This window comes from Canis aureus, chromosome 3, assembly GCF_053574225.1.
Source record: "Canis aureus isolate CA01 chromosome 3, VMU_Caureus_v.1.0, whole genome shotgun sequence".
NCBI lineage: Eukaryota > Metazoa > Chordata > Mammalia > Carnivora > Canidae > Canis > Canis aureus.
In genome coordinates, this window is record NC_135613.1 from 47,580,849 (window position 1) to 47,604,857 (window position 24,009).

Here is a 24,009-nt window from a genome sequence, read left to right on the forward strand (position 1 = left end):
GCTAACTACATCAGACCATGGGCTTGGCTGCGTGTTCAACCAAATAGCCCAGGTTACAATGTCCTCGTGAGGCCCCAAGCATGAGAGAGAATAGTAATTACCCTACCCCTTTCCAACCTGCGCCCAGCAGAATGGCTCCCACAAAGCAGGTGAGCAGAAGAGCCATTCTGCCAAGAACCAGAGACGGGAAAACACACCATCAACTTCACAAGCGCATCCATGCAGCAGGTTTCAAGAAGCATGCCAGGACACTTCAGACACTCAAAGAGATGCAGAAATATGCCAGGAAAGAGATGAGAACTCCAGGTCTACACACTGACACCAGGCTCAACAAAGCGGTCTGGGAAAATGGAATAAGGAAAATCCTTAAAGAAAATGTAATGAAAATGAAGATCCACCACACAAGCTCTGTATGATCGTTACTTTGGGACCTGACACCACTTTAAAAAATCTACAGACAGTTAATGTGGATGAGAACCAACCAGACTGTCAAATAAAGATCTAAAACCACACACACACACACAAATAATAATAATAACCAAGCCTTGAGACTACAACCCTCATTTTTTTGCAGCTCTAGCACACCTTTGGTGAGCAGGGTACCCCTACAGAAGACTCCTGAGAGCACCTTTTAAGTATGTGTACCCCAGAGCCTGGTACCCACAGACACTCAAAACGTTGGGGGGATTGTTTAACTGCAAGCCCCATGCAGCTGTTGAGAGGTGTTATTTAACGAGTGGGTAAAATAAGGAGCAGAGAAACTAAAAGTTGGAGTCAGCTGAAGAATGTCATCTTTGATATCACATCCCCCTCCCCAAGAATAGGGCTTTATCCTGGGCCCACACCCAACCTGCCACTGTTCCCCAGTCACCTTTTCCACTCAGACTGGTGAACACAGATGTGCCCACGCCACCCTCCCTACCTCATGTACCTGTCCCCAGGCATGGGGCAACCTCTTCTCTGCCTGTGAATTCCCAGCCACCCTCGTGAGCAGCCCTTGGACTCCAGAAAGCCACTTCCATCTCCCCAGCTCTTCTGAATTCTTCTGGACTAAGTTCATTGACAATCCCCACTACTCAACTGAGCACTTAACTATGGAGTGGCCTTCGGTTAGTGATTATTCCAAGCATCTCTGCTCTCTCGACACCATAAATCCCTTGAGGACCAGGGCAGCTATGAAATGCCCACTCTCCCTTTTACCAGCTGAGCAGTGGCTTCACTCCTCTGAGGCTCAGTTTCCCCATCTCTAAAATGGGAAGGACAACAAAACTTACTCCACAGAGCAGCTGTAAGAAGCACGTAACATAGAACTGCTTTGTGCAAGCTATAGCTGCTGCTTCTACTCATCAGCCTTGTTGTTTTATTTCTGTATCCCTTCCGTCCTGTCAACCACCTGGCAAGACTTTTAAAAGAATAGTAACAATACTAAATGCCACGAAAATCACTTTTACACTTTGTCACGACAGTACAGAATATACAGAACCTCCTTCTATATAGAACCTCCTTCTATCCTCTAATCATTCATCTGAACTGTGATGTCCGCTGGGTCTTGCCTGTTGACCAATTGTCAATAAGGAGGCTTCATTCTCTTCATGGTCAATGTCTTGTCTAAGGGATGATAAATGCTGGGGGCTGTTCCTTCACAGGTCACAGATGGGCCAGCTGCCCCACGTATCCTTTCCAGACAGCACACTCAACCCTAACTTAACTACTCTGTTAACAATGACAGCTACAATTTAGTGAGCCCCTACTATGTCCCAGGCAACCATCATCCCACTTAATCTGTACTCCTCTGTGAGTATGAATCAATCTCTCCCTCTCAGCAAACTAAAGTTCAGAAGGGTCACACAATTTTCTAGGGTCACACGGCCCAAAAATGGGTAAGGCAAAACTCAACTCAGGCCTCCCTGACAGAAGCATCATGCTCTTTCTACTCACTACATACCCCTATGTCCTTAATATTTGTGTATTTTTAAATGTTCTTAACTTCTACCCCTCACCAGCTCCCCTGGCATTTCCTATTGTAAAGGAGACAGAAAAGAAAATAAATCCCCCAAGTTTACCAGCTCCTTCCAATAACCGTTTGGGATTCAATACTCAACTGAGAAATGAGGTTTTGGGAAAGAAAGAGCGCCTGAGGAAAGGACACGAGGAAGAAAATATAGATACACATGATAGTTCATAAAGGTGGGAAGACGTTCACCCAGGGCCCAGTGTCCATCATCTCTTATCAAAGACCTTACACCACAAAGAAAAGAAAGGCTCCCAAATGCCATTTAGCCAACAGGAGAGGCCTCAATCACTTCCCAGACCCCACTACAAGCTGACAAGTAAGCGGGAAAGTCGTAAGTAAAGCCGGATATAAACAAATCACTGCTGCCTAAACCAGCCAAGCCCAGAAGGACACCAAAGGTCTTCAGTCATAAAAAGACGTTTTACCAGTCCTTCAACGAACCAGGAGGAGCCCAGTTTTAAAAGAAACCAATCAACATTCTTGGGTAATTACTTGGAGAAAGATCCTATCTTGGATGAAAAGACAAGCTGCTTTTTTTTTAGTAAAGAAATCCCACACAGCAGGGCCATTCTGGTGTTCATTCACCTAGCCTTGGGATTTCCTTACCCAGGATACCCGACATCTCTGGTGCTCTTTTCCAGGTGCCCAGAGCCCCCATATAGGATTAACAGACACTACGGACTGAGTACCCCTCTCTCTTTACACTGTCACTGAAAGACTTCAGCTTTGGGCATATTTAATATAAGAGAGCAGGAGCCAATGTGCGGAAACTATTATCAGATCTATCAAAACTTTAGAACTTGAAGGGACCTACCACACTTCACCTCCACACACACACAGGTCATTTGACAGACAGGGAAAACATCAAACCGGAAAGAGCAGTGACTTGCACAAGGTCATACAGGGAGAGTCACTGGCGAAGCCCCTACTGGATCCCCGGCTTCCTGATTCCCAGTCCAGGGCTCTTATCGTTAAAACACACAGCCTCCCTTCTCTCCCCGAGGCAGTGCAGGGATGCCGTCCCCCTGCCAAAATAATCACCCTCGGGGAACCCTTCCCCCCATCCCAGTCCCTCCTACAGCCTCGCTGAGCTGCAGCTCTAATTAGCAAGTCTCAGAGCAGGGAGTATTCTCTGGGAGGGTGCCCGGTCTGAGGGCTGCTGGTACTGAGGAGACGGACAAGGATGGAGGGAGAAGGGTGCGGGAGCCCTGGGTCCTGGCGGCAGTGGCTGCGAGACCGTCAGCCTGGACGCGGACGCACTCGGTGGCATCCCCAGCAGGCGAGGAGGCAAGCCGACCCCAGCAGCCCGCACCCCCTCTCTGAGCCGGGAGAGGCTGGGCCCGAATCCGGGAGGGCCGCACGGAGCATCTCCGAGTCCACGCTGGCCTTTGGGGCGCCTCCCGCCAGGGTGACACAGGCGCCGCGAGCAGAGGCCCGACGGCAAGGATGCCCGGGCGGCCCGCGGGGTGGCACCGGTGCCCGGCAGAGGCCCGCGGTCCTCACCAGCCCCGTCAGCCGCCGCCGTCGCCCACCCAGATTGCCCACCCTTCGCGCGGCCTTACCGAGGCACTGCCCCACCGGGGTGCTGAACGGGTTCCCCAGGAGGAACTCCATCTTGAGCGGACAGCACGGCAGCGGCCCGGGCCCCCCTGTCAGCCGCCCGGGTCCCCGCTGTCCCCGGTCGCGCTCCCGACCTGACTGACACTTGCCCCCGCCCCACCCTCCGAACGCCGAACGCCCGGCCCCTGACCCCACCCCTTGTCGCGTCCCCATTGGGCACCGTCTGTCTAGCCCTTCTCCGGATTGGCCCTTACGCCTCCCTTGCGAAGCCCCGCCTACCCCGCGGCAGACGATTGGGCGGAGCGGCGAGCTAGGTCACAGGAATCTCCATCAGGCGTAGCGGCGCCTCCAAAGGCCCGCCTCCGAACGAGAGTCTGAGTGTTGTGATTCATCTATATATTGGTCAATCTAGCGAATCCTTACATTACTGGCCAGGAGACGAGTCAATCACTCAAGTGGGGGCGGGGGAGAGGCGGGACTACTGATATCCCTGCCCATAGACAGTGCTGATTGGAGAAACGTTTGTTTTTTCTACTGCGGGTTGGTCGTAGGAGTATTTCCCCGCCCAAGAAATACTGTCACGTGACCGTCAACTTTCACCCAGGATGTCTACTCGACGACTTCCCCTTAGCAACCGACTGGCGGAGCTTGGTTCCCTTAGTAACCGGGCGAAGCGTCGGCTTGCGTGGAAGCAGTCGGGTGGCCGGCGCTTGAGACGGTGAGACCTTGGAGCGGAGGCTGCGGGAGGACTAGCAGGGGCGGACTTAGCTCTTTCCTCCGGCCTTTTTCTCTGGGAATCGACCCGGCCCTCCTCACCTGTAGATGAGCACACAGTTCTCTGCCAGCCGCTTCACGGCTGCGCCGGGACCCTGGGCTTTCGGGCTTTGGATGAGAAGGAAATAATAAGGACGCCCCCGGGCCTCCTGGCCTGGTCCCTTTTATCGAAACAGAGGTACCCGGTCCACTGATGAGCTCCTCACGTATTTAACCCTCAGATCCGACCTCTTGACTGTCATAAAATTGTTTCTGTTCTTTGTATTCTTCACCTGGTGCTCCATAAAGTATTTTGTTTTGGGATATAGCTACCCAAGTTTCATGCCTGTCTCTTCTCAGTAGCTCATTGTCCGACTTTGGACAATTTCCTTCCCCTCCCGGGCCTCAGTTTCTCTCTCTGGGAAATGGGGGAACTAGCACCCCTTTCTCCAGTGACTTCCAGAGCCGACATGGAATTAAGTAATGAAATTGTACTTAGTACCCAGCAAGCACTCAGTAAATCGTTGATTTTCTCTAAGTAATCCACTGCCAGCAGGGGCAATGTTTTTCTGATTCAATTGATCACAAGTTCTTGTTTCACAGGGCTGTCCTGGTTTTGTTTCTCGGTGAGGAGTCTGCTCTATTGGCAGTGGTGTAGAGCCCTCCACTGCTTTCCCCAACCGCTACCTCTGGGCTTCCCCAACACTGTTGTCAGGCAAGTCATCAGGAACCCAGGTTGGGTGGTAAATTATTGACAAAAAGTCCCTTAGTGGAGGAGCGGTGGGGCCTTGGCCCTGCCTGGGAATAGCTGTGAGAAACCTCGTGGGTTGTGATAATGAAAATCCACAGTGCCCTGCATACGGTTGTGTCATGGTTAAGAAAATGGGCTCTGGAATCACATCTCCCTGCTTCTGCCATATGCCGTATCGATGTATGAAATTGGTATCTTACTTAACCTTCCTAACCTCATCTGGAAACTGCCAGTGATTAGTCCTACATATTAAAATCCTCGAGATCTCTCACAGCCACATCTTACCACTACCCTGCTCATGACTCTTGCTGTTCTCAGTACGACAGCCAGAGTGAGCCTCTTAAAAGTGAAAGCTGTTCACGTCACTGCCCTTATTAATTAAGCCTCAGGAGCTTCCCAGGAATCCGAAGGTGTTAAGATCCTGCAGGCCCCTCCAGCCGTGCTTCACTGCAGCCCAAATGGAACATGGCTCGTGCACTCCACCTCAGGGCCCTGGCTGTGCCCTTCACTCTTCCATCTTTCCTACTCACCCTTCAGATCTCAGCCCTGTCTCCCCTTGCCAGGCCAGGCACCCCTCACATATGATGTCCCAGTTCCCTACATCTACAAACTTGTCATGGTTTGTAATTAAATATTTGTACAATGATCTGATTCACGTCTGCAGAGGGGAGGAGGTCTGTTTTATTCCCGACACGTAGTAGCTATTCATTACACGTGTGTGGGCTGAATAAATGATCTTAAACAAATGTAGGAGGGAGGACTTATCCATTTTTACAGACAGTAAGTCAAGGGCTCAGAAAGGTGAGGTTCGTTGTCAGAGGATGCCCACCCAGGCTCCAAATCCTACCCTCGTGTGCTTAACAAAAAGCATGCCTAACGACTCTTCCACATTGAATAGTGATTGTGGGCTTGACAGAAGCAAGCCTGATCTGTCCCAGGTGCCAGGCCCCGATGAAGTGGGAGTGATGAGAAGTCAGTTACAGTTTTGAAATCGGAATTAAGAAGCATTTCCCAAAGCACCGCACTTTTCTTTGAGAAAGCACAAACACTTCGCAGGTAACATCTGCCAAATACCGCACGTTAAAATTTCCCCAAAGGCAAGTTGGTGTCAACCAACCTTGTCAGGTTATGGGAAATCTTAGAGAAAAAAGATTGTTTTAAAAGAGTGGGGAGATGGAGGGGAGGGGCGGCTGGAAACGTCTTTGGGAGTTGACTCATTCCCTCTAAGAAGTTGGAGCCAATGTTGAGACTGGAGAGGGTGGGAGGATGGAGGGCCCAGGTGAGAAGGGGCGTGGGGGGGAGCGCTTGGGGCCAGGAGCAGGGTCCAAGGAGGCTGTGTCTCCTCAGGGGCAGAAGGAAGAGACTCACAATAGTTAAACGCACAAGGCCATTAGATCACAGACAGCCCAGAAATGGAAGATGCAGGTTTATATAAGCTGCGTCCAAGTGGATGGCGGGCAAGGAGGGCAGTGGCAGCCTCTAAGACCAGGTGGCAGGATTGCCAGGCCACCCCAGTTTGCAGTGGACACCATCAACCCAACACCAGCTGTCCCTCCAGTGGTGTTCAGTGGGATAATTCAGGGACTCCCCAGCATCAGGGAAGAGGCCTGGGTGGGGGACCAGGAGGGCAAAGGTAGATGGTGAAGCCAGTGGGGGGAGGGGGAATGGTGGCAAGAAACAGGAGGAAAGAAGGAAGGGCTGAACCTGGGAGCTTCCAAAAGAGTGCGACTTCCTGCAGGGTCCAGCCCTTCTGGATGCTCTCACTCTTAGGCTGGTAATGATGAGAATGAGGTCAGGGGTGCTCAGGCTTCCCAGGGCTGTGGCTCTGTCCAGCCAGGAACAGCAGCCCAAGGTCAGCCTGTGGCTAACCAGCTCCACAGATCTCCCATTTGCCTGCAGAATCTCAGCCAGATCCCTTTGGCCCCTTAGCAGCAGAAACCTCCAGGGGTCAGTTTAAGTAAAATAGAGTTTAATGTGAGAAGCCAGGAAATGCTCACAGGGCCTGGAATTAGGGACATGAGGAGCAGGGAAAGCCAGCAAAGACCATGTCAGTCTGTTGGCCCTTTTGTCTTATTTCTGGATCACCTCAGTTCCCAACTCTTTCTCTTCTCTGTCCATCTGCCTCATCGCCTCTTGTTCTCTCTGCTCAGCCACATGTCTGGATAGCCAGTGACCCCCACAGTTCCTCCCTAGCACCCACAGCCAGCTCTGATGGGACCTCCAGCCTGCTGTCCCCAAGTCCACATTTCTCAGGGGGTGGGGAACAGGGATGGCAGTTTGGGCAAGTGTCCGCCAATATCCACTCACTGAGCAGCTTGTGGTGAGATTGTGGGAGTCTCCCAGAGAAGGGGAGCTGCAGGTTGCTGCACCTGGCCGGAGCTGCCAAGGATCCTGGTGGGGTTGGTGGCAAGACATTGAATAAGGCTGGGTCAGGAAAGCCAGAGGCCAAAGATGACGAGGGCCACAAGGAGCACTGAGTTCCAGGGGATCCCTGGGTGGCTCAGCAGTTTCGCACCTGCCTTTGGCCCAGGGTGCGGTCCTGGAGTCCCGGGATCGAGTCCTGCATCGGGCTCCCGGCATGGAGCCTGCTTCTCCCTCCTCCTGTGTCTCTGCTTCTCTCTCTCTCTCTCTCTCTCTCATGAATAAATAAATAAATCTTAAAAAAAAAAAAAAAAAGGAGCACTGAGTTCCAGGGGCCAAAGAGACCAGCGAGGACACGGGGGGTGGAGGGGTGCACCCCTGCAGATGGGTGCCAGGCAGCAGGACAAGGGTAGACTTGGTGCAAAAGTACTAGCCCCCAGGTGTAGTGCACCCAAGGAGTGGGAGGGGGCAGCTCCACAAATACCTTAAAGAGACCCCAGCCAGACTCTGTCCTCCGACTAAGGGAGAAGCAGAAGCAGACTGGGGAAGAGGAACATGGTGGGAATTTTTTTTTTTTTTTTTTTTTTTTAGGGAAAATGCACCGGCTGTACAACTCACTGGAGCCAAGGGTGATGGATGAGGACATGCTCAAGCTGGCTGTGGGAGAACAAGGCCCTCGGGAGGAGGCTGGGCAGCTGGCCAGGCAGGAGGGCATCCTCTTCAAGGATGTCCTGTCACTGCGGCTGGACTTCCAGAGTATGTATGTTGGGCTGGGCTGGGGGCACCAAGCAGGACAGCAGCCCCACTCCTGGCCTCTCTGCCCCAGAACTCCACACAGGGCCCATGATCTCAGGACCAGCATCAGCATCTGGGCCTGCCTGGGTTAGAAGGCATAGGAAGGGGACACCTGGGTGGCTCAGTGTTTGAGTGTCTGCCTTCAGCTCAGGTCGTGATCCCAGGATCCTGGGATCAAGTCCCACATCGGGCTCCCCAAAGGGAGCCTGCTTCTCTCTATGTCTCTGCCTCTCTGTGTCTCTCACAAATAAATAAAATAAAAATATTTTTAAAAAAATAAAAGGTTTGGCACAGAGTGTTTTTATTTATTATTTTTATTTTATTTTTTAGAAGATTTTATTTATTCATGAGAGAGGCAGAGACACAGGTAGAGGAAGAAAGAGCCTCCCTGTGGGGAACTCAATGAGGGGCTCAATCCCAAGATGCTGGGTTCACGATCTGAACCAAAGGCAGACGCTCAACTACTGAGCCACTCAGGTGCCCTGCAAAGTGTTTTAAAGCTTAGTACTGCATATCATTAGCATTTGAATATCTACAACACACCTGATCCTGAATAATAGAAAAAGAGATACAGTTCCCCCCTCCAAATCTAAGTGAACCCAAAGGCCACACTGTTTCCATCAAACTCCATGTGGATTCCTTGGCATGGGGTCCCTGGCAGGTGGAACCCAGGAGGGTGGCCCCATGCAGCTCAGAAGAAGCCATGGGGAGGAGGAGGATAGGCACTGGGGCAGGAAGCAGGAGAGGTATGTCAGGAGCAGCAGGACAGCCTAGTGGGAAGATATGGCCCAGGACCAGGTAGGTCCTTAGTGCCGGGTGTCCCCATCTGTAAAATGGGAAGATTACAGTCCATGTCTCAAGTGTTGGTTGGAAGGAAAAAATGAGGCAACATGTGCGTAGTGCCTGGCTCATTCAAGAAGGCCAGTGAGTCAGAATGGAGGGGGTGCAAGAGGAAGCAAGAAGGGTGGGTAAGCCCCTGCAGAGTCACCTGGGCTGATGTGCAGTCCTGCTCTGTCCTGGGTTTCTACACTGGCCTGCTGGGTCTTCCCATAGACAAGGAGGAACAGCGGTCTGCATCAGACCATGGGGCATGGCAGTGGGCAAGGCAGAAATGGCCCTGGCCCAAGCCTCACAAAACCCACAGGCCTCCCCGGAGCACAGTCTCCATGGCCAAGCCGCCAGAGCAGGGAGGGACCCGCCAGAGCAGGGAGGGACCCGGGGCCTCAGCCACCTCAGTGGTGGGAGGGTTAAAGGAATTGCAGAATAGCTGTCACCAGCAGGGGCTTTCACCTCCTTTTGCTAAACCCCTCCCACCTCTAAGGTTCATTCCACCGGTTTTTATCAAATGCCTATTATATGCCAGGTGCTGTTCTAGGCACTAGTGAACGGAAAGGACAAAAAAACCCTGTCCTCCTGGAACTGATGTTCAGGTGATGGGAAAAATAAGGAAAATAATAGCATGTGCTGAAGGTGATATGTGCTGTGGAGGAAAATCAAGAAGATCAAAGGGGTGAGAGTGGGCTTCCATGTTTTATTGGGTGGTCAGAGGCCTCATCAAGAAAGTGACAAATGAGCAAAGACTAGAAGGAAGTGAGCGAAAGGGCCACGTGGAGATCTGGGGAGAGCATTCCAGGCAGAGGGAGCTGCCAGTGCCAAGGCCCTGAGGCAGACAGTCCTGTATGGAGACTGGTCAGAGAGGTGGTAGGGTCAGCTAGCATCAGCTGTGGGGCCAAGAGACAGTGTTTGGCTTTTATAGTGAGATGAGAACCTTTGGAGGGTACTGGGCAGAAGGACAGGATAGGATCTAGGTTTCCACTAGATCCCACTGGCTGTAGGAGGATAAGAGTGTGTGGCCCCAGGGCCGGAGCAGGGAGACTAGTGAGACAGTCACCACTGTGGTCCAGGCAGCAATGACAATGGGCTGAGACCATGTCTATGTTGAAGAATAAATGGACTCTCTGGGCAGTGCTGTCCTGCTGGTAACTCACTTACAGCTGTCAGATACATCCAGGTTTTTGTTGTGCTGTGTTGGCTTTTCCACTTGAACTGCTGATGCCTCAGGAAAAGCCAGCACATAGGTCTGCAAGGAAGAGCACCTAGAGTGAGGGAGCCACCCAAGTGAGTGGCATCTACAGGAAGTAAGCCATAGCCAAGAGCTGTCACTCTGAAACCAGGGCCAGAAAGCCTCCTGGAAAATCCAGACAGGGAAGGGAGCATAGGTGGAGACAGTAGCTGGTATCATTCCGGGAAATCTGGCCTCAGAGAGTTAGGAACAGACACCAGTCCCATGCGACCCTGGGAACCCAGCAGAGGCAGGACCCTGGGTCAGACTAATGCTGTCCACCATTCCAAGACCTGGACCTGGCTTGAGGAGGGCGGGGAGGAAGGGTGCCTGACCTCAACACCCCATTGCAAACCCTGCTCTTCTGAATGAATATTGAAACTACTGCCCCAAATGTGTGGTTATTAAGAGTATTTTTTTAAAGATTTTATTTATTTATTCATGAGAGACACAGAGACATAGGCAAAGGGAAAAGCAGGCTCCCTGTGGGGAGCCCAATGCAGGACTCGATCCTGGGACTCCAGGATCACAACCTGAGCCGAAGGCAGATGCTCAACCATTGAGCCACCCAGGCACCCCTGTTCCAGTTTTTTTAATAATGATATTCTAATTTTATGAGTTTTAGAAATCATTACAGAAGCAAATATAGAAAAAGGGGACATATAAACAACAGGGCTGTTACGGCTCCTAGAAAAAACTGGGGATAAATTTAGGCCTCTAAAATTTTACATACAGAGTGTATAGTTATTTATACTTAAGTATAGTTCAGAACTCCTCTGGCTGTCAGAAGCGGAAACCAAACTCAGCCTGGCAAAAGGAATGAGTTGGCTGTGTGCCTATGAAGGTGGCCCTTAGGGACCACAGATCAGGTGCTTCAGCGACACCAGGAACCTGCCTCTCTTTTGTTTTTTTTTTTTTGTTTTTTTTTTTTAATTTTTACTTATTTATGATAGTCACACAGAGAGAGAGAGAGAGGCAGAGACACAGGCAGAGGGAGAAGCAGGCTCCATGCACCAGGAGCCCGATGTGGGATTTGATCCCGGGTCTCCAGGATCGCGCCCTGGGCCAAAGGCAGGCACCAAACCACGGAGCCACCCAGGGATCCCCTGCCTCTCTTTTGGATGGGTGATTTATCCCACTCCCCATATATGGACATTTGCCCCCCCCCCCCCCATTTTTCTACCTGTCATGTGCCTATAGGTATTTCTTTGGGCAACATACACAAATGTGTCTTTACAGACTCTGAATAGAGAAATTTTTCAGAGTCAAAGGACATGGAAAGTAAATATTTCAGGAAAATTGGCCAAATTGCCCTCCCAAATGACTGACCTAGTTGATTGACACTCACCAACAGCACACAAGGGGTGGGTGATACAGGTATGCACCCTGCAGACTTTATTGTATTTGTCACACTAGAAGGAAGGGCACTATCTGTGACCTGTGTCTGGAGGTGTTACAGTCTCCTGGGCAGCACCCAGGCTACACAGAAGCAGCAGGACTGATTCTCATGCCCTGACAGATCCAGTCCACCTTCATAAGGACCCTGTGACACCCGTCCCCCCATAGACCTGTAATGTCCTGCTGTGGTCCCAGCCAGCAGCCCTGATCTCTGTCCTCTGTGCATCAATAAAGAGACTCTTGGGCGTTTGGCCCACATCTCCAGGGCACGGTGGTAGAATTGTGGGGTCTTGTACATCGGCTGCCTGGATTCCCCAGTGCATTGGCATTAAACTCTACCCTAACCTGAGGCTGGAACCAACCAAGGCACCTGCTCCAATTGTTTCAGACATCCTTCGCATAGACAGCCTCTGGGAGTTTGAGAACTTGACAAAGCTCCAGTTGGACAACAACATCATTGAGAAGATCGAGGGCCTGGAGCAACTTGTACACCTGGTCTGGCTGGGTAAGGGCCCTTCCTACATGTGTGTCCACCCTCATCCAAGGGGACACCTGACCAAGGTTAATTGTCTCACAGGCAATTTTCTGCTGCCGGCTCAGCATCAGCCAGGGTGCAGCAGAATGTCCAATTGACTGGAAAAAAGAAAGCCATTCTTTTTTAAAAGCCTGGGGCCTTTGCTGGGCAGAGCCAGCAAAGATGTGCTGGGACACATCACCAGGTGAGAACATTCTGACCCACCTGCCAAACCTCCCCAGCTGGGAGAGGGTCAGGGAAGCAGCCTTGGACTCCTTCTAGTTACTCTAGACTTAGGTTGGCAGACAGCTGTAGGCCCTGCCAGCAGTGGGGGGTGGGGGGAGAGGGGGAGGGCAGAGCAAACCAGAAACAATCATCATAGCTACTAGTGAGCTTGGAGCACCTGCTAAGCATAGGCCTTTATGCTTTCCGTGTGAGGCCTGTTAATCCACACAGCATCTCCAGTGTAGGGATGAGCAGAGAGACCACAGTGAGTAATGGGAGCATCAGGCTCCCAGCTGAGCCCAGTCTCCTAGAGCTCTGGCCCATGGCTCTGGCCTCACAGGGTTCTGATGAACAGGAAGAGAGGGCTGGCCAGAGAGCTCTTTACACTGTTGTCTGATTTGGCCCTCAGAGCAATTCTTTTTTTTTTTTTTTTAATTTTTATTTATTTATGATAGTCACAGAGAGAGAAAGAGAGAGGCAGAGACATAGGCAGAGGGAGAAGCAGGCTCCATGCACCAGAAGCCCGATGTGGGATTCGATCCCGGGTCTCCAGGATCGCGCCCTGGGCCAAAGGCAGGCGCCAAACCGCTGCGCCACCCAGGGATCCCCCTCAGAGCAATTCTGACAGGTGAGCGTTACACTCCCAAAGTGCAGAAGACAAAATGAGACTCTGCGAGGCCAAGGCACTTACCCAAAAGCTCCAGCAGAGCAGGCGTGCAAGCCCATGTCTGCCTGACCCCAGAGCCCACACTCCCTCCCACTCATGAGCAGCCTGCAGCATTGGTGCACCTCCCAATTTGCCAAAATACTCTCATCTACGGTGGTTCTGACAGTCACCAGCCCACAGCAGCCGCATGGACAGGATTACGTTGCCATTTCTCAGATGCAGCAGAGGATGCTGGGAGGCTGATGGGCCTGATGGAGTCATAGGCTACAGGCAGCAGAGGTGGCCTACAGCCAGGTCTTCTGACAGCTAAGTCCTTGTGGCACCCAGCACCCATTAATGCTGAATCTGGGTGTGACAGCGCACCTGCATTGCCAGGAGTCTTTGTCTTTATAGATGAAGGGAAATGATACTGGATCAGCCCAGACCCTGAGCCATGATTCTTCTAGAAAGCCTTCTGGGTTCCAGCTATCTGAATGTCATGCTTTCAGATGACAGCTACTAGGCCCCACTGTCTCTGATGTAAAGTGAGTGCCATAGCTCCTGTAATACCTAGGGTTCCGTAGGCATGAGAGAGTGGAGGGGAAATTTCTAGTAAGAGGTCGGGTGATTCCCCTCAAAGAGTGAGAGGCTGGCCTTTGTCCAGCCATAGTCCCAGTCACCTAGGGACCCAATGACAGCAGGAAGGTCTGGGTCCCTGAGGTGCAGGGGGGCAGGAGAGACAGTGCCCCAGGGTTCAGCCCAGCCCCCAGCTCATGCGAGGCCCTGCTGGTGGCCCACCATGTCAGCTGTCTGAGGGCTGAGGCTGTGCTGGAGCTAGCTAGCACTGGCTCTCCAAAGCTTATGATGTACATCTCATCCCAGCCGTGCATTCAGAGATGTCAGGCTGCTAGCTTGAAATTGGCCACGATGGGAGGATTTACACCACAGAAATGGGTGAGCACTGCAATTCATGGCCTCCCCGGCTTGGCCCACCAACCCCCTTATTAGACCTTTACCAGCATTCAGCCAGTTCCAGTGGGGCAGGGCCAGCCTTCCCAGAACAGAACTGGCTGCATGGTGGGAAGGGGAATGGGCAGCCTTGGCATATGGCAGACCCCGGCTCAAAGCCCAGCTCTGGCCATGTACTGATTTTACACCCATTCCTACAGCCCTCTGAACCTCAGAGGGTTCTTTATGTGTCGGGTGATCCCGGGCATATACTACCAGGCCCCTTGAACCTTGGTTTCCTCATGCATCAAACGTAAACGATGAAACCCTTGTGGGAGTTAAATAAGGTGATGGACTTAAGAGAGAAAGGGATGGGAAGTTAGCATTAGTCTCAACTTTCAGCAGGTGAGCGTCCTCTGGTAGGCCAGGGGGGCTGAATTCAGATGTGGATAAATGGACTTCCCAAACCACTGTTTAAGATTTTATTTTTTATTCATGAGAGACACAGAGGCAGGCTCCCTGCAGGGAGCCCGATGTGGGACTCAATCCCTGGACCCCGGGATCATACCCTGAGCTGAAGGCAGATGCTCAACTGCTGAGCCATCCAGGTGTTCCCAAACCACCGTTTAAATGTGATGGCATGCAGCTATCACGTGCAAATTTCAAAGCTTATGAAAAATTTCCAGTTTAGCCCTGGATAGAGTTGCAGCTCCAGGCTCAACCGACCCCTAAACCCACAGTGGGGGACAAAGCAAATTTTGTTCCCCGGAATGTGAACCTCGGGCTAGAGAGGGCCTAGTGTCTCAGTGGGGATTCGGAGTTGGGGTTTTGGAGGCCCCCAGGTGAGCTGTGATGCAGCTGGAAGATCCTGGCCTGCTATGTGTCCAGGAAGGAGCCCTGGATGAACTCTGGCACCACTGTTAGCTGTGTGGCTTTGAGCAAATCACTGAGCCTGTCTGTGCGTCAGTTTCCCTATAATCAAATGGGAAGAGAAATTCCAGACTGCCACTCAGGGTTATTGTCGGAGGATATACTCATAAGCACCTGATAAACTGGTAAATGCTAAGCAGACAGGCAATATTATTTTTTTTAATTTTTTTTAAATTTATATTTATTTATGATAGTCACAGAGAGAGAGAGAGAGAGAGAGAGGCAGAGACATAGGCAGAGGGAGAAGCAAGCTCCATGCACCAGGAGCCCAACGTGGGATTCGATCCCGGCTCTCCAGGATCGCGCCCTGGGTCGAAGGCAGGCGCCAAACTGCTGCATCACCCAGGGATCCCCAATATTATTTTTTTTAAGATTTTATTAAATGGAGAAAGGAGTGAGGCAGAGGGAGAGAGTCTCCAGCAGACTCTGAGTCGAGCCCAGAGCCTGATGTGGTGCTCAATCCCACCACCCCAAGATCATGACCTAAGCCAAAAACAAGAGTCTGACGCTTAGCTGACTGAGCCACCCAGCACCCCAGGAGGTATTATTATTAAAATGCCCATAGGTTTGAGGGAAGGAGGCCCTCCAAACAGTCTCCTCCCACTCCAAGATGTACCGTTTTGGACCTGCCATTCAGCATTTCCATCCAAAACAACCACAGAGCACAAACATGAGTGTTTGCCCGTCTGCGCCCAGCCAGGGAGATGAGTGGCAGAAACAGGAGGGGGCAGTCATAGTTGGAAACCATAGGAAAGAATTCATGCCCGGCTTCTAGAAAACCATAAGTAGTCAGACAGTGAGTCAGTTCCTGGCCTGTCAGCTTGCCGCTGTCTCCTAGAGCATGGTAGCCCACTGGGTTTGTTTCACGACAGTCCACCCTCCAGACCCTCATAGCCCTCTTCCTTCCAGACCTGTCTTTCAACAACATTGAGGCCATTGAGGGGCTGGACACGCTGGTGAACCTCGAAGACCTAAGCTTGTTCAACAACCGGATCTCCAAGATTGACTCTCTGGATGCCCTCGTCAAGCTGCAGGTGTTGTCGCTGGGCAACAACCAGATCGGCAACATGATGAATGTGAGTTCTCGGGCACAGCTGGTGCTGGAGACCAGAGTGGCCGCTCCTGCTGGCCTCCTGACCCGGAGCAGAGGGTGGGGCCGGGCACTATAGGTCATCGGAGGAGCTGGGCTGTGGGAGGAGGGTCCGTGGCCAGGGGAAATGGAGACTCGGCCTTCCAGATCACCTCCTTCTCCTAGAAAAGCCAGCAATCCAGATTATTACACAAAGAGATTTGATAGTGTTTAAACACCATGCTTCCCCTGTGCTTAGCCCACCAGTGGATTGCCAGGTCATATGTCTGCCTCTTCCCCTGAGCCCCACACTCATATAACAGACACTTGCTGAGGTGAGAACCTAGTGGATGTGGGGCACTTGGCCTGAGCTCAAAGGTACAGAGACAAACAGAGACTGGTCCCTTTGGGGGTGCTGACCACATACCCACAGAACCAAGATATGAGGTGACAGCCTGTGGCATTGGCATTGTGGGGGAAGGCAGGCTGCACATCCTGAGAGCAGGTGACCTGGGGCTGGGATGTGCTCTCCCCCTCTCTCCCACGGCTCTCAGAGACCTCCGGGTCCCCTGGCTGCTACTCTTTCTCATACCCCATCTATATATTTTCACCGCACTTACCCCCAGACCGTCATGGTTTTACTGACTTTCTAGAACATTCCTGTTCCTTGGCCCTAGAATGTGAAGCCTTTTTTTTTTTTTTTAAAGATTTTATTTATTTATTCATGAGAGACACACACAGAGAGAGGCAGAGACACAGGCAGAGGGAGAAGCAGGCTCTATACAGGGAGCCCGATGTGGGACTCAATCCTGGGTCTCCAGGATCATACTCTGGGCTGAAGGCAGCGCTAAACCGCTGAGCCACCCAGGCTGCCCCAAGAATGTGAAGCCTTGATGCAAGGGTAGGGACCATGTGAGCTTTGTTCCCGCTGTATCCCACAGCCTAGCACCTGCCTGAGACCCGTATGTGCTTAATAGCATTTGCAGAACAAATACATATGTGACTGAGAGAAACTCCTTATAAAAAGCGTGCTAGATTTCTTCTCCGTCTTTTGCATAGTACAGCATCTGGGTGTTCAGAAGATGCTGCCAAGTGAAATACCAGCTATGTTATTGACTCCACTGTCCCCCCACCCCGTCCCACTTTACTAAAACAGAGTACAGGAAGAATAAATGGTAGGTAGCGAATGTCCCTCTGTCACCCAGTGAATCCAAGGTTACTGGATGGGGTTCCATTTAATTTAAGAGATCTGGCCCTTGCACAAGGTTTCCAAGGAAAAGGCACGCCGACTCTGACCAGTAGTTAACCACCACCACCACCACCATTTACTGAGCAGGTGAGAGGCCCACCTTTAAATGCTTTCCAGAGCTCATTTCCTTTGGTCTCTCAACACCTATGACACCCATTATAGAACCCTTGTACCCATGTTACAGATGAGGAAACAGGCTCACACGTTAGGCAACTTGCCCAGGGTCCCACAGCTAGCCTGGATCAGGACGGCCGTCCAGCCCGCTCCTCGCTCGGCACTCCACCCAGTGCTTGCCAGTGTCGTGGCCAGGCTGCGGACGCTGGCCGAGGGATGAGGGGAGAGGTCACCAGGGCTGTTTTCGGCTTTGCAGCACCCAGGAAAACAGGCTGCTCTCCCCTCTTCTTCTCAGATCATCTACCTGCGGCGGTTCAAGGACCTGCGGACGCTCAGCCTCTCTGGGAACCCCATCGCAGAGTCGGAGGATTACAAGATGTTCGTCTGTGCCTACCTTCCTGACCTCGTGTACCTGGACTTCCACCGTATCGACGACCACATGGCAAGTGTCTCCCTCCGGGCCTCCCCGGTCTGGGTCAGTCTTCAGGCCTCCCACCCCCACCCCAGGCTTGGGGGCGTGGAGGCCGGGCCTCCTGTGCACACAGGGGAGCTGATGCCTCTGTGGGTAGATTCCTGAGGCTGGCAGTTCCGGACCTGCTCACAGGTGGCCAGGCCCTCCCTGGGTTGCTTCCCGGCACCCCCGCCCCCCTGCTGCCATCCTGCACTGTCTGATTTTCTGGATGCAGAAGTTGGGGAGGGGAGGGCCAGCAGTTAGCCAGCATGAGCGGCTCTCTGCAGAGCCAGGACTCGTCCCTACCCCAGAGCAGCAGTAACCACTGACTGTGGTCCTGCACTTACCTGCCACACACAGGCTGCTATTTCACGTTGCTGTCGCCATGGCCCATGAGGCAGGCCAGCTCTCACCCTCAGCTTGCCACCCAAGGGTCTACACAGTGACGTGCCTCGCTGGGAGCTCACGGCCCAGGGTGGTGGGACCCAGAGCTGGTGCCAGACAGAGCTGGTGAAGGCCTTGCCTCTGGCCGCTGCCGGGTCTGGCCCCTGCCCCCTCTTTCCCATGCCCCTGCTGTGAGCTGCCTCCTGTGGCTTGCTTCTTGCCCCACAGTGTGATCAGTTTATGGGCTTTCCCCACCAGAAGGAAAGAACCTGGCCCAATATGTGAGGCCTTGGTGGTTGGAACAGATGTCCCTCCATGTTGGGTGCTATGGAGACAGAGGACTGTTTGACCTGCTTGCTCCTTCTCACCAGAAGCTGGTGCCTTTCCTGAGAGAAGGGAGCCTGTGCTTGGGAGCATTGAGGTGATGGGGAGCACTCTGGGGAGCCCAGCAGAAGCTGGGAGGACTGGCCAACAGATCTCAGTGCTGACCCTGCCCGGCCTGGACCTCGGAACAGAGCATGGTGCCCAGGTGGACTGTGCCACCGTCCAGATGTGGGGCCCTCTGCTTGCCAGGGCTTCCTTGGGAGGTCCACAGGGATAGGGTGGGGTGGGAGAGTTGCCTCTCCTCGGACTCAAACTCTAATACTCTCAAGTATTTTTTTTTCCCATTTATACAATAATTTGAAAGTCAGCATAGGCTCCAGTGCTGGGAATAGGCCAGAGAGCTGTTGAGGTGTGTTTCAAAGCTCATTATAGAACCAGGGGACAACTTAACACTGCACAGTTCTGAAGGCATTCTTTCCTTGGACCCCAAAAGTTTCCATAAAGGGCAGATAGCTGAGTCTGGGCATCCCTTTTACAATTCAGAGACTCAGCTCGAAGCTATCAGAGTAGATTTGTGCAAAGTGGGGGCACATGAAACACCCCTGTCACATTACTTCCTGCCCTCGGGCTGGCCACAACCTGGCCGGAGCCCCTGGCCTCTTGGTGCTGTAGGGCTTGGGCAGCAGGACAGCTGGGCCCGGGCATAGCCCAACCAGGAGAGGGTCCAGGCTGTCTCCCAGGTCTCCGGCTGGAGTCCTGGATGGCTCACCTCAGTGGGACTGTGGGAGGACAGAGGTCCAAAAAGCAAAAAGTCTTGAGGTGCCTCTCAGCTCTGTGGAGCTCTTCTTGAGGGCTCCCCCTGTTTTCATCAGGCCACTTTTAAGTTGAGGCCCTGGCCTCTGCCTGGAGGCTGGCAGTCCCGCCTCAAAGAGCAGAGGACTGTCCCTGCCAACCACATGGAATGGAAAGGGTAGTGAGCTTGCAGGCTTTGTGTGTGTGTGGGGGGGGCGGGGGGACAGGAAACAGGGTGGGGGCCAAGGCAGCAGGGCCATGTTGGGGTTTAGGACTTATCCCGGTCAAGGTGGAGGCCTGTGGGGAGACCTGAGCAGTTTCCGGAAGAATTTGTGATGTGGTGAGCAGTTCAGGGCCCTGTGAGTGGTGTGGAGAACAGAGGGAGAGATGTGGGACTGCAGGGAGGCACGGGGAGGCAGAGGGCAGGGCTGTGGGAATGGGAAGGAGAGGAGGGCTCAGATACTTGAGGCTTTTAAATTTTTTAATTTCTGGGGATTCCTGAGTGGCTTAGCGGTTTAGCACCTGCCTTCGGCCCAGGGCATGTTCCTGGAGTCCCGGAATCGAGTCCCACATTGGGCTCCCTGCATGGAGCCTGCTTCTCCCTGCTTCTCTGCCTATTTCTCTGCCTCTCTCTCTCTCTCTGTCTCTCATGAATAAATAAAAATCTTTAAAAAATTTTTTTTAATTTCCTTATTAAAGGAAAAGTATGTAAGAAAACAATATAAGCATGAATAATAGATCTTTAGAAGATGTCACCTCTGCAATATAAACCATTTGCAGCCAAAGCCCAAGGCACAAAACTAGAATGATCCATATACTGCCATCATGTTCAGAAGTGAGGCTGGGAGGGGCTTCAGGCAGCACAGGACAGTGGAAAGAAAGCTCAGGATCTGGAATCAGACCGGACCCCAAGGAAGTACCTACCTTCCTTTGTGGCACCAACATACAGGAAAAAGAGACAATTACATCATCCCACAAATATGTGAAAATGCCAGGAGGCAAGGACACAGGCTGAGATGTGTAAGATGAGGGATGGTGGTTTGGGGGTGGCTTCCCCAAGGAAGTGGTTCTGAGCCAGGATCTGTAGGAAGAGCGGGATTTGGGTGGTGAAGGAATGGCCTGGGCAGGAGGTAGAGCACATGCAAAGGCCTGTGACAGGAGACAGCACGATGAGGGGGCTGGTGCCCAGAGCTCAGAGAGCTAGAGAGGGTGGCAGGCAGGGCCTCACAAGCCATGCTGGGTGCTTGTCATTACCCTACACCCAAGAGGAAGTCATACAAGGTAAGCAAGGGACTGACAAGATTGGGTTTGCATTTAACAGAGATTGCTCCGGCTTTTTGCCAGGGGAGCAGTGGACAGACTAGGTGGGAGGGTAGGATGCATGGGGGAGCCTGGCTAGGAGGCTGAGGCGGGGTCCCGGCCAGACAGGATGGTGAGACGTGAGCAGGAGCCAGCATGGACAGGCCTGGGCACAGCTGGGGTCTGATGGGCAGGGAAGGGTCCAGGCTATCTCCTGGGTCTCCAGCTGGGGGTGCTGAATGGCTGGAGGGCTTCCCACCTCAGTGGGACCACAGAGGTCCATCTTGGACATGGTGAGTTGGCGGTGCTCTCCAGGCAGCAGGGGGAGAGAAGCCTTCAGAAGCTCACTTCTGGCTCTCAGAGGTAGAGTCTGGGCTGAAGGTAAAGACCAGAGTGTCGTCTGAGGGTGGAGCAATCAGATGTGCTTGCACTTGATGCCTTAGTACAGTTGAGATCTCCTGGGGTAGTAGAGTGAGCCAGAAAGGGTGAAGACTGAGCCCCAGGGGCTCCAGCAGTCCCTGGTGGGTGGAAGGGTGTGAGCAGGAGGGGTAGGAGGAGAGCCAGGAGGTGGCAGGCCACAGGGCCAAGGTCCGAGGCCCGTGTGACCAGGTAACCGCCTTTACTGTCTCTCTCTAACAGCCAGAACAGCTGCTATGGAGAGCTGGGGGCACACATCCCTGGGCCCCTGCTCCAGGCCATGCCCCATACATCCTCCATCTGCCTGTGCTGCCTTCTCCCATCCTCTCGGTCCTCCCTAACCTTTAGACTCAGAAAACTTGGAAAAGGCCATGAGGAAGCAAGCCATCCTTGTCCACACAGCCTTCACCAGAGGGCTGTCCACTGCCCCGCATACATACTAGTGGGGCCACAGGACGGCCGAGGCCGGTGTGGCCGGGGGGAGCAGATGTGCCCTGATAATGATGCCACTTCCCACGCCCCCATCAGAAAGAGATGGCGGAGAGTAAGCACCAGTACAGCATCGATGAGCTGAAGCACCGAGAGAACCTGATTCAGTCCCGGCTGGAGGATGAGCAGGCCCAGCAGGAGGAGCTGGAGAAGCACAAGGTACTGTGCTGGGCAGAGCCTGCTAACCCCCTCTCCCTGCCCTGGTTCCAGGGTGCCGGCCACAGGCTGTGGGGCCAGTTTGATGAAAGTCTGTGGGGCCTGGGCCCCCAGATCCTGTCTTGATTGAAAAGGTATGCCACGTGGCATCTCCTGGCTCTGGTGGAGCATGTCCATCATCCACAGGACAGCGCCCTGTCCCCGCCTCACTCTGCTGGCCACCTGCCTGCAGAGCCAGCTCTGTGTCAGCCTGGACATCACCTGTCTCATCTCCACACCAGCGTGCCGAGTTCCAGCACGAGGGCCTGGGGAAACGATCCGATAGGGCTGCTCCTTAAAACCTCTGGCATTTCCACGGCAGCCAGGAAGGTTCAGGTCCTTCCTCAACACAGCCCCGGACCCATTCCTCCTCCCGTAGCCCACACCCCTTCCTCCAGCCCGACTGAGCCATGTGCGACCTTCAAGCATCCCCTCCTCCACTCTCTGCCGAGTGTCCAGTGACCCCAGTGCCCGTGCAGGGCCCTGCCCACTGAGCCCCAGCCAGGGCCCAAGACGTGAATCAGAGTCCCCTGAGCGCTGCCGTGTTTCTGATTGTAGGCTGCGTTTGTCGAGCACCTGAATGGTTCCTTCCTGTTTGACAGCATGTACACCGAGGACGTGGAGGGCAACAAGCTGGCCTACCTGCCTGGCATCAGCGAGCTCCTTCAGGCATATCCTTCCAAGTTCATGTCCAAGTCCTCTAGCAGAGCCGGGGCCCCACACCACTAGCCTGCAAGGGGCAGGTCCCCCTCTGCTCGGGCCTCAGTTTCCCCATTTTCCCCAAACCCTAGAGCATAAAACCTCTCCTTCACAGCAACAGGCCCAAGAGGCAGTGAAGCACCGGGTCAGCTGAGCGGCATGGGGAAATGCTGTCCAGATTTCAGAGGACATGCTGAGTCTCTGATCAGCATGGCACATGGTCTGCTGTGCTTGACAAGCCAGGCTGTCAAGAGGGAAAATTGAAGTGTGTAACTATGGCACTTATCCTTAGTACCTATATTTACTTGTTTTGCTGTGTGCTCCTGGTACAGTGTTTATAATTTCCCGACCACCCAGGAGATGGGTACTGTGATTAATCCCATTTTATAGTTAGGGAAGCTAGACTTAAGGTGACTTGTCCAAAGTCATGCAGTTAGAAGCTGGGATTTGAGCCCTTGTCTGTGAGGCTAAGAGCCTGCATCCTTTCCCCCATTCAGCTAGTGCCCAGAGGATGTCCTTGGCACTTGTCATCATGGCTCCAGACACAATAGTGCCACCATCACTGATTAGAAAGAAATTCTCTTAAAAACCCAGTATTTTAGAAAAGGTGGGAGAGGGGCAGGGAAGGTGTGAGGCTAAGCAGAAGGTGACGAGCCAGGGCTCTGGGCCAGCTAGATGGGCTCCCAGCCTGGCTCTGCCAACCACTGGCTGGACGAGCGGAGCTCATATCTGGGCTGTAGTGCCTGCCTGACCTCAAGGACTCCGTGCTGCAGGTGAGGTAGCCGAGGCCCTAGACAGGTAAAGTGGCTTCCCAGGGAAAAGCAGCAACAGAGCCAGGACTTGAACCTGGATCTCTCTGCTTCAAGCCTATGGTCCCCGGACCTCCACAGGCTCCCCTCGGTGCCCTGCAGCCACTGAGCAGGAAGACAGACCCCCAACACCCAACAAAGGTGCCCCCTAGAGAATATGCCAGAGACAGAAATAAAACCACTCGGCTCCCAGCCCCTCCCGGGCCCTTGTAGATCCCCCAGGATGCCAGCCAGCTTCCTTCCCTGAGGCCAGTCCCATTCCTGAATCCTTCAGGCTGGGGATGGAGATGCCCCAGCACAGCATTAGACTCCGAATCTCAACTCCCAGCCCTGCGCCAGGAGCTACCAGCACCTCCATCTCTTATCCTGCCGGCGGCCTGCCCCGAGAAAGCCAGCAGTCTCCTTAATGGCCACTCACCTACAAGGACAAGTTCGTCATCATCTGCCTGAATATTTTCGAATATGGCCTGAAACAGCAGGAGAAGCGGAAATTGGAGCTTGATACGTTCAATGAGTGTGTCCAGGAGGCCATCCAAGAAAACCAGGAGCAGGGCAAACACAGGATTGCCAAGTTTGAGGAGAAACACTTGCTGGTAGGCTCTGGCCCTCCCTGTCCTCTCCCTGCCCCCCTGCTCCGGATGCTGATGCCGCCCCATGGGCCCGGCCCCACTGGTGGGGCTACACGCCATCTACCTCTCTTCACCCCTAAGACCAATAGTCATTGTCCCCATTTGCCAGCAATCACACAGCTCAGTGGCAGA

General features: G+C 53.1%; 2 protein-coding genes across 15 annotated transcripts in view; one reads left to right on the forward strand and one right to left on the reverse strand.

Annotated features, from left to right (window-relative positions):
* TOM1L2 (target of myb1 like 2 membrane trafficking protein) overlaps positions 1 to 3,732 on the reverse strand; it is a 118,665-nt gene extending 114,933 nt beyond the window's left edge. For 5 of the 6 annotated variants that reach the window (XM_077892370.1, XM_077892369.1, XM_077892364.1 and 2 more), the window contains exon 1: positions 3,577 to 3,732. In XM_077892370.1, coding sequence (XP_077748496.1) covers positions 3,577 to 3,628 — 52 coding nt within the window. In that variant the 5' untranslated portion in view covers positions 3,629 to 3,732. The remainder of the gene's footprint in view (positions 1 to 3,576) is intronic. The other variant, XM_077892366.1, reaches the window with a different exon arrangement.
* A 402-nt stretch (positions 3,733 to 4,134) lies between these two features.
* The window catches only part of DRC3 (dynein regulatory complex subunit 3), a 34,738-nt gene continuing 14,863 nt past the window's right edge, over positions 4,135 to 24,009 (forward strand). For 3 of the 9 annotated variants that reach the window (XR_013376473.1, XM_077892377.1, XM_077892378.1), the window contains exons 1-9: positions 4,135 to 4,292; positions 4,931 to 5,042; positions 8,031 to 8,195; positions 12,083 to 12,199; positions 15,867 to 16,033; positions 17,685 to 17,835; positions 21,589 to 21,704; positions 22,299 to 22,410; positions 23,666 to 23,841. Coding sequence is in view for 8 of the 9 variants with exons in the window: in XM_077892377.1 (XP_077748503.1) it covers positions 8,036 to 8,195; positions 12,083 to 12,199; positions 15,867 to 16,033; positions 17,685 to 17,835; positions 21,589 to 21,704; positions 22,299 to 22,410; positions 23,666 to 23,841 (999 nt within the window). In the remaining variant the exon portion in view is untranslated. Of the gene's footprint in view, positions 4,293 to 4,504; positions 4,527 to 4,930; positions 5,043 to 5,994; positions 6,135 to 8,030; positions 8,196 to 12,082; positions 12,200 to 15,866; positions 16,034 to 17,684; positions 17,836 to 21,588; positions 21,705 to 22,298; positions 22,411 to 23,665; positions 23,842 to 24,009 lie in introns of those variants that run through there. The other 6 variants (XM_077892373.1, XM_077892375.1, XM_077892371.1 and 3 more) reach the window with 6 other exon arrangements.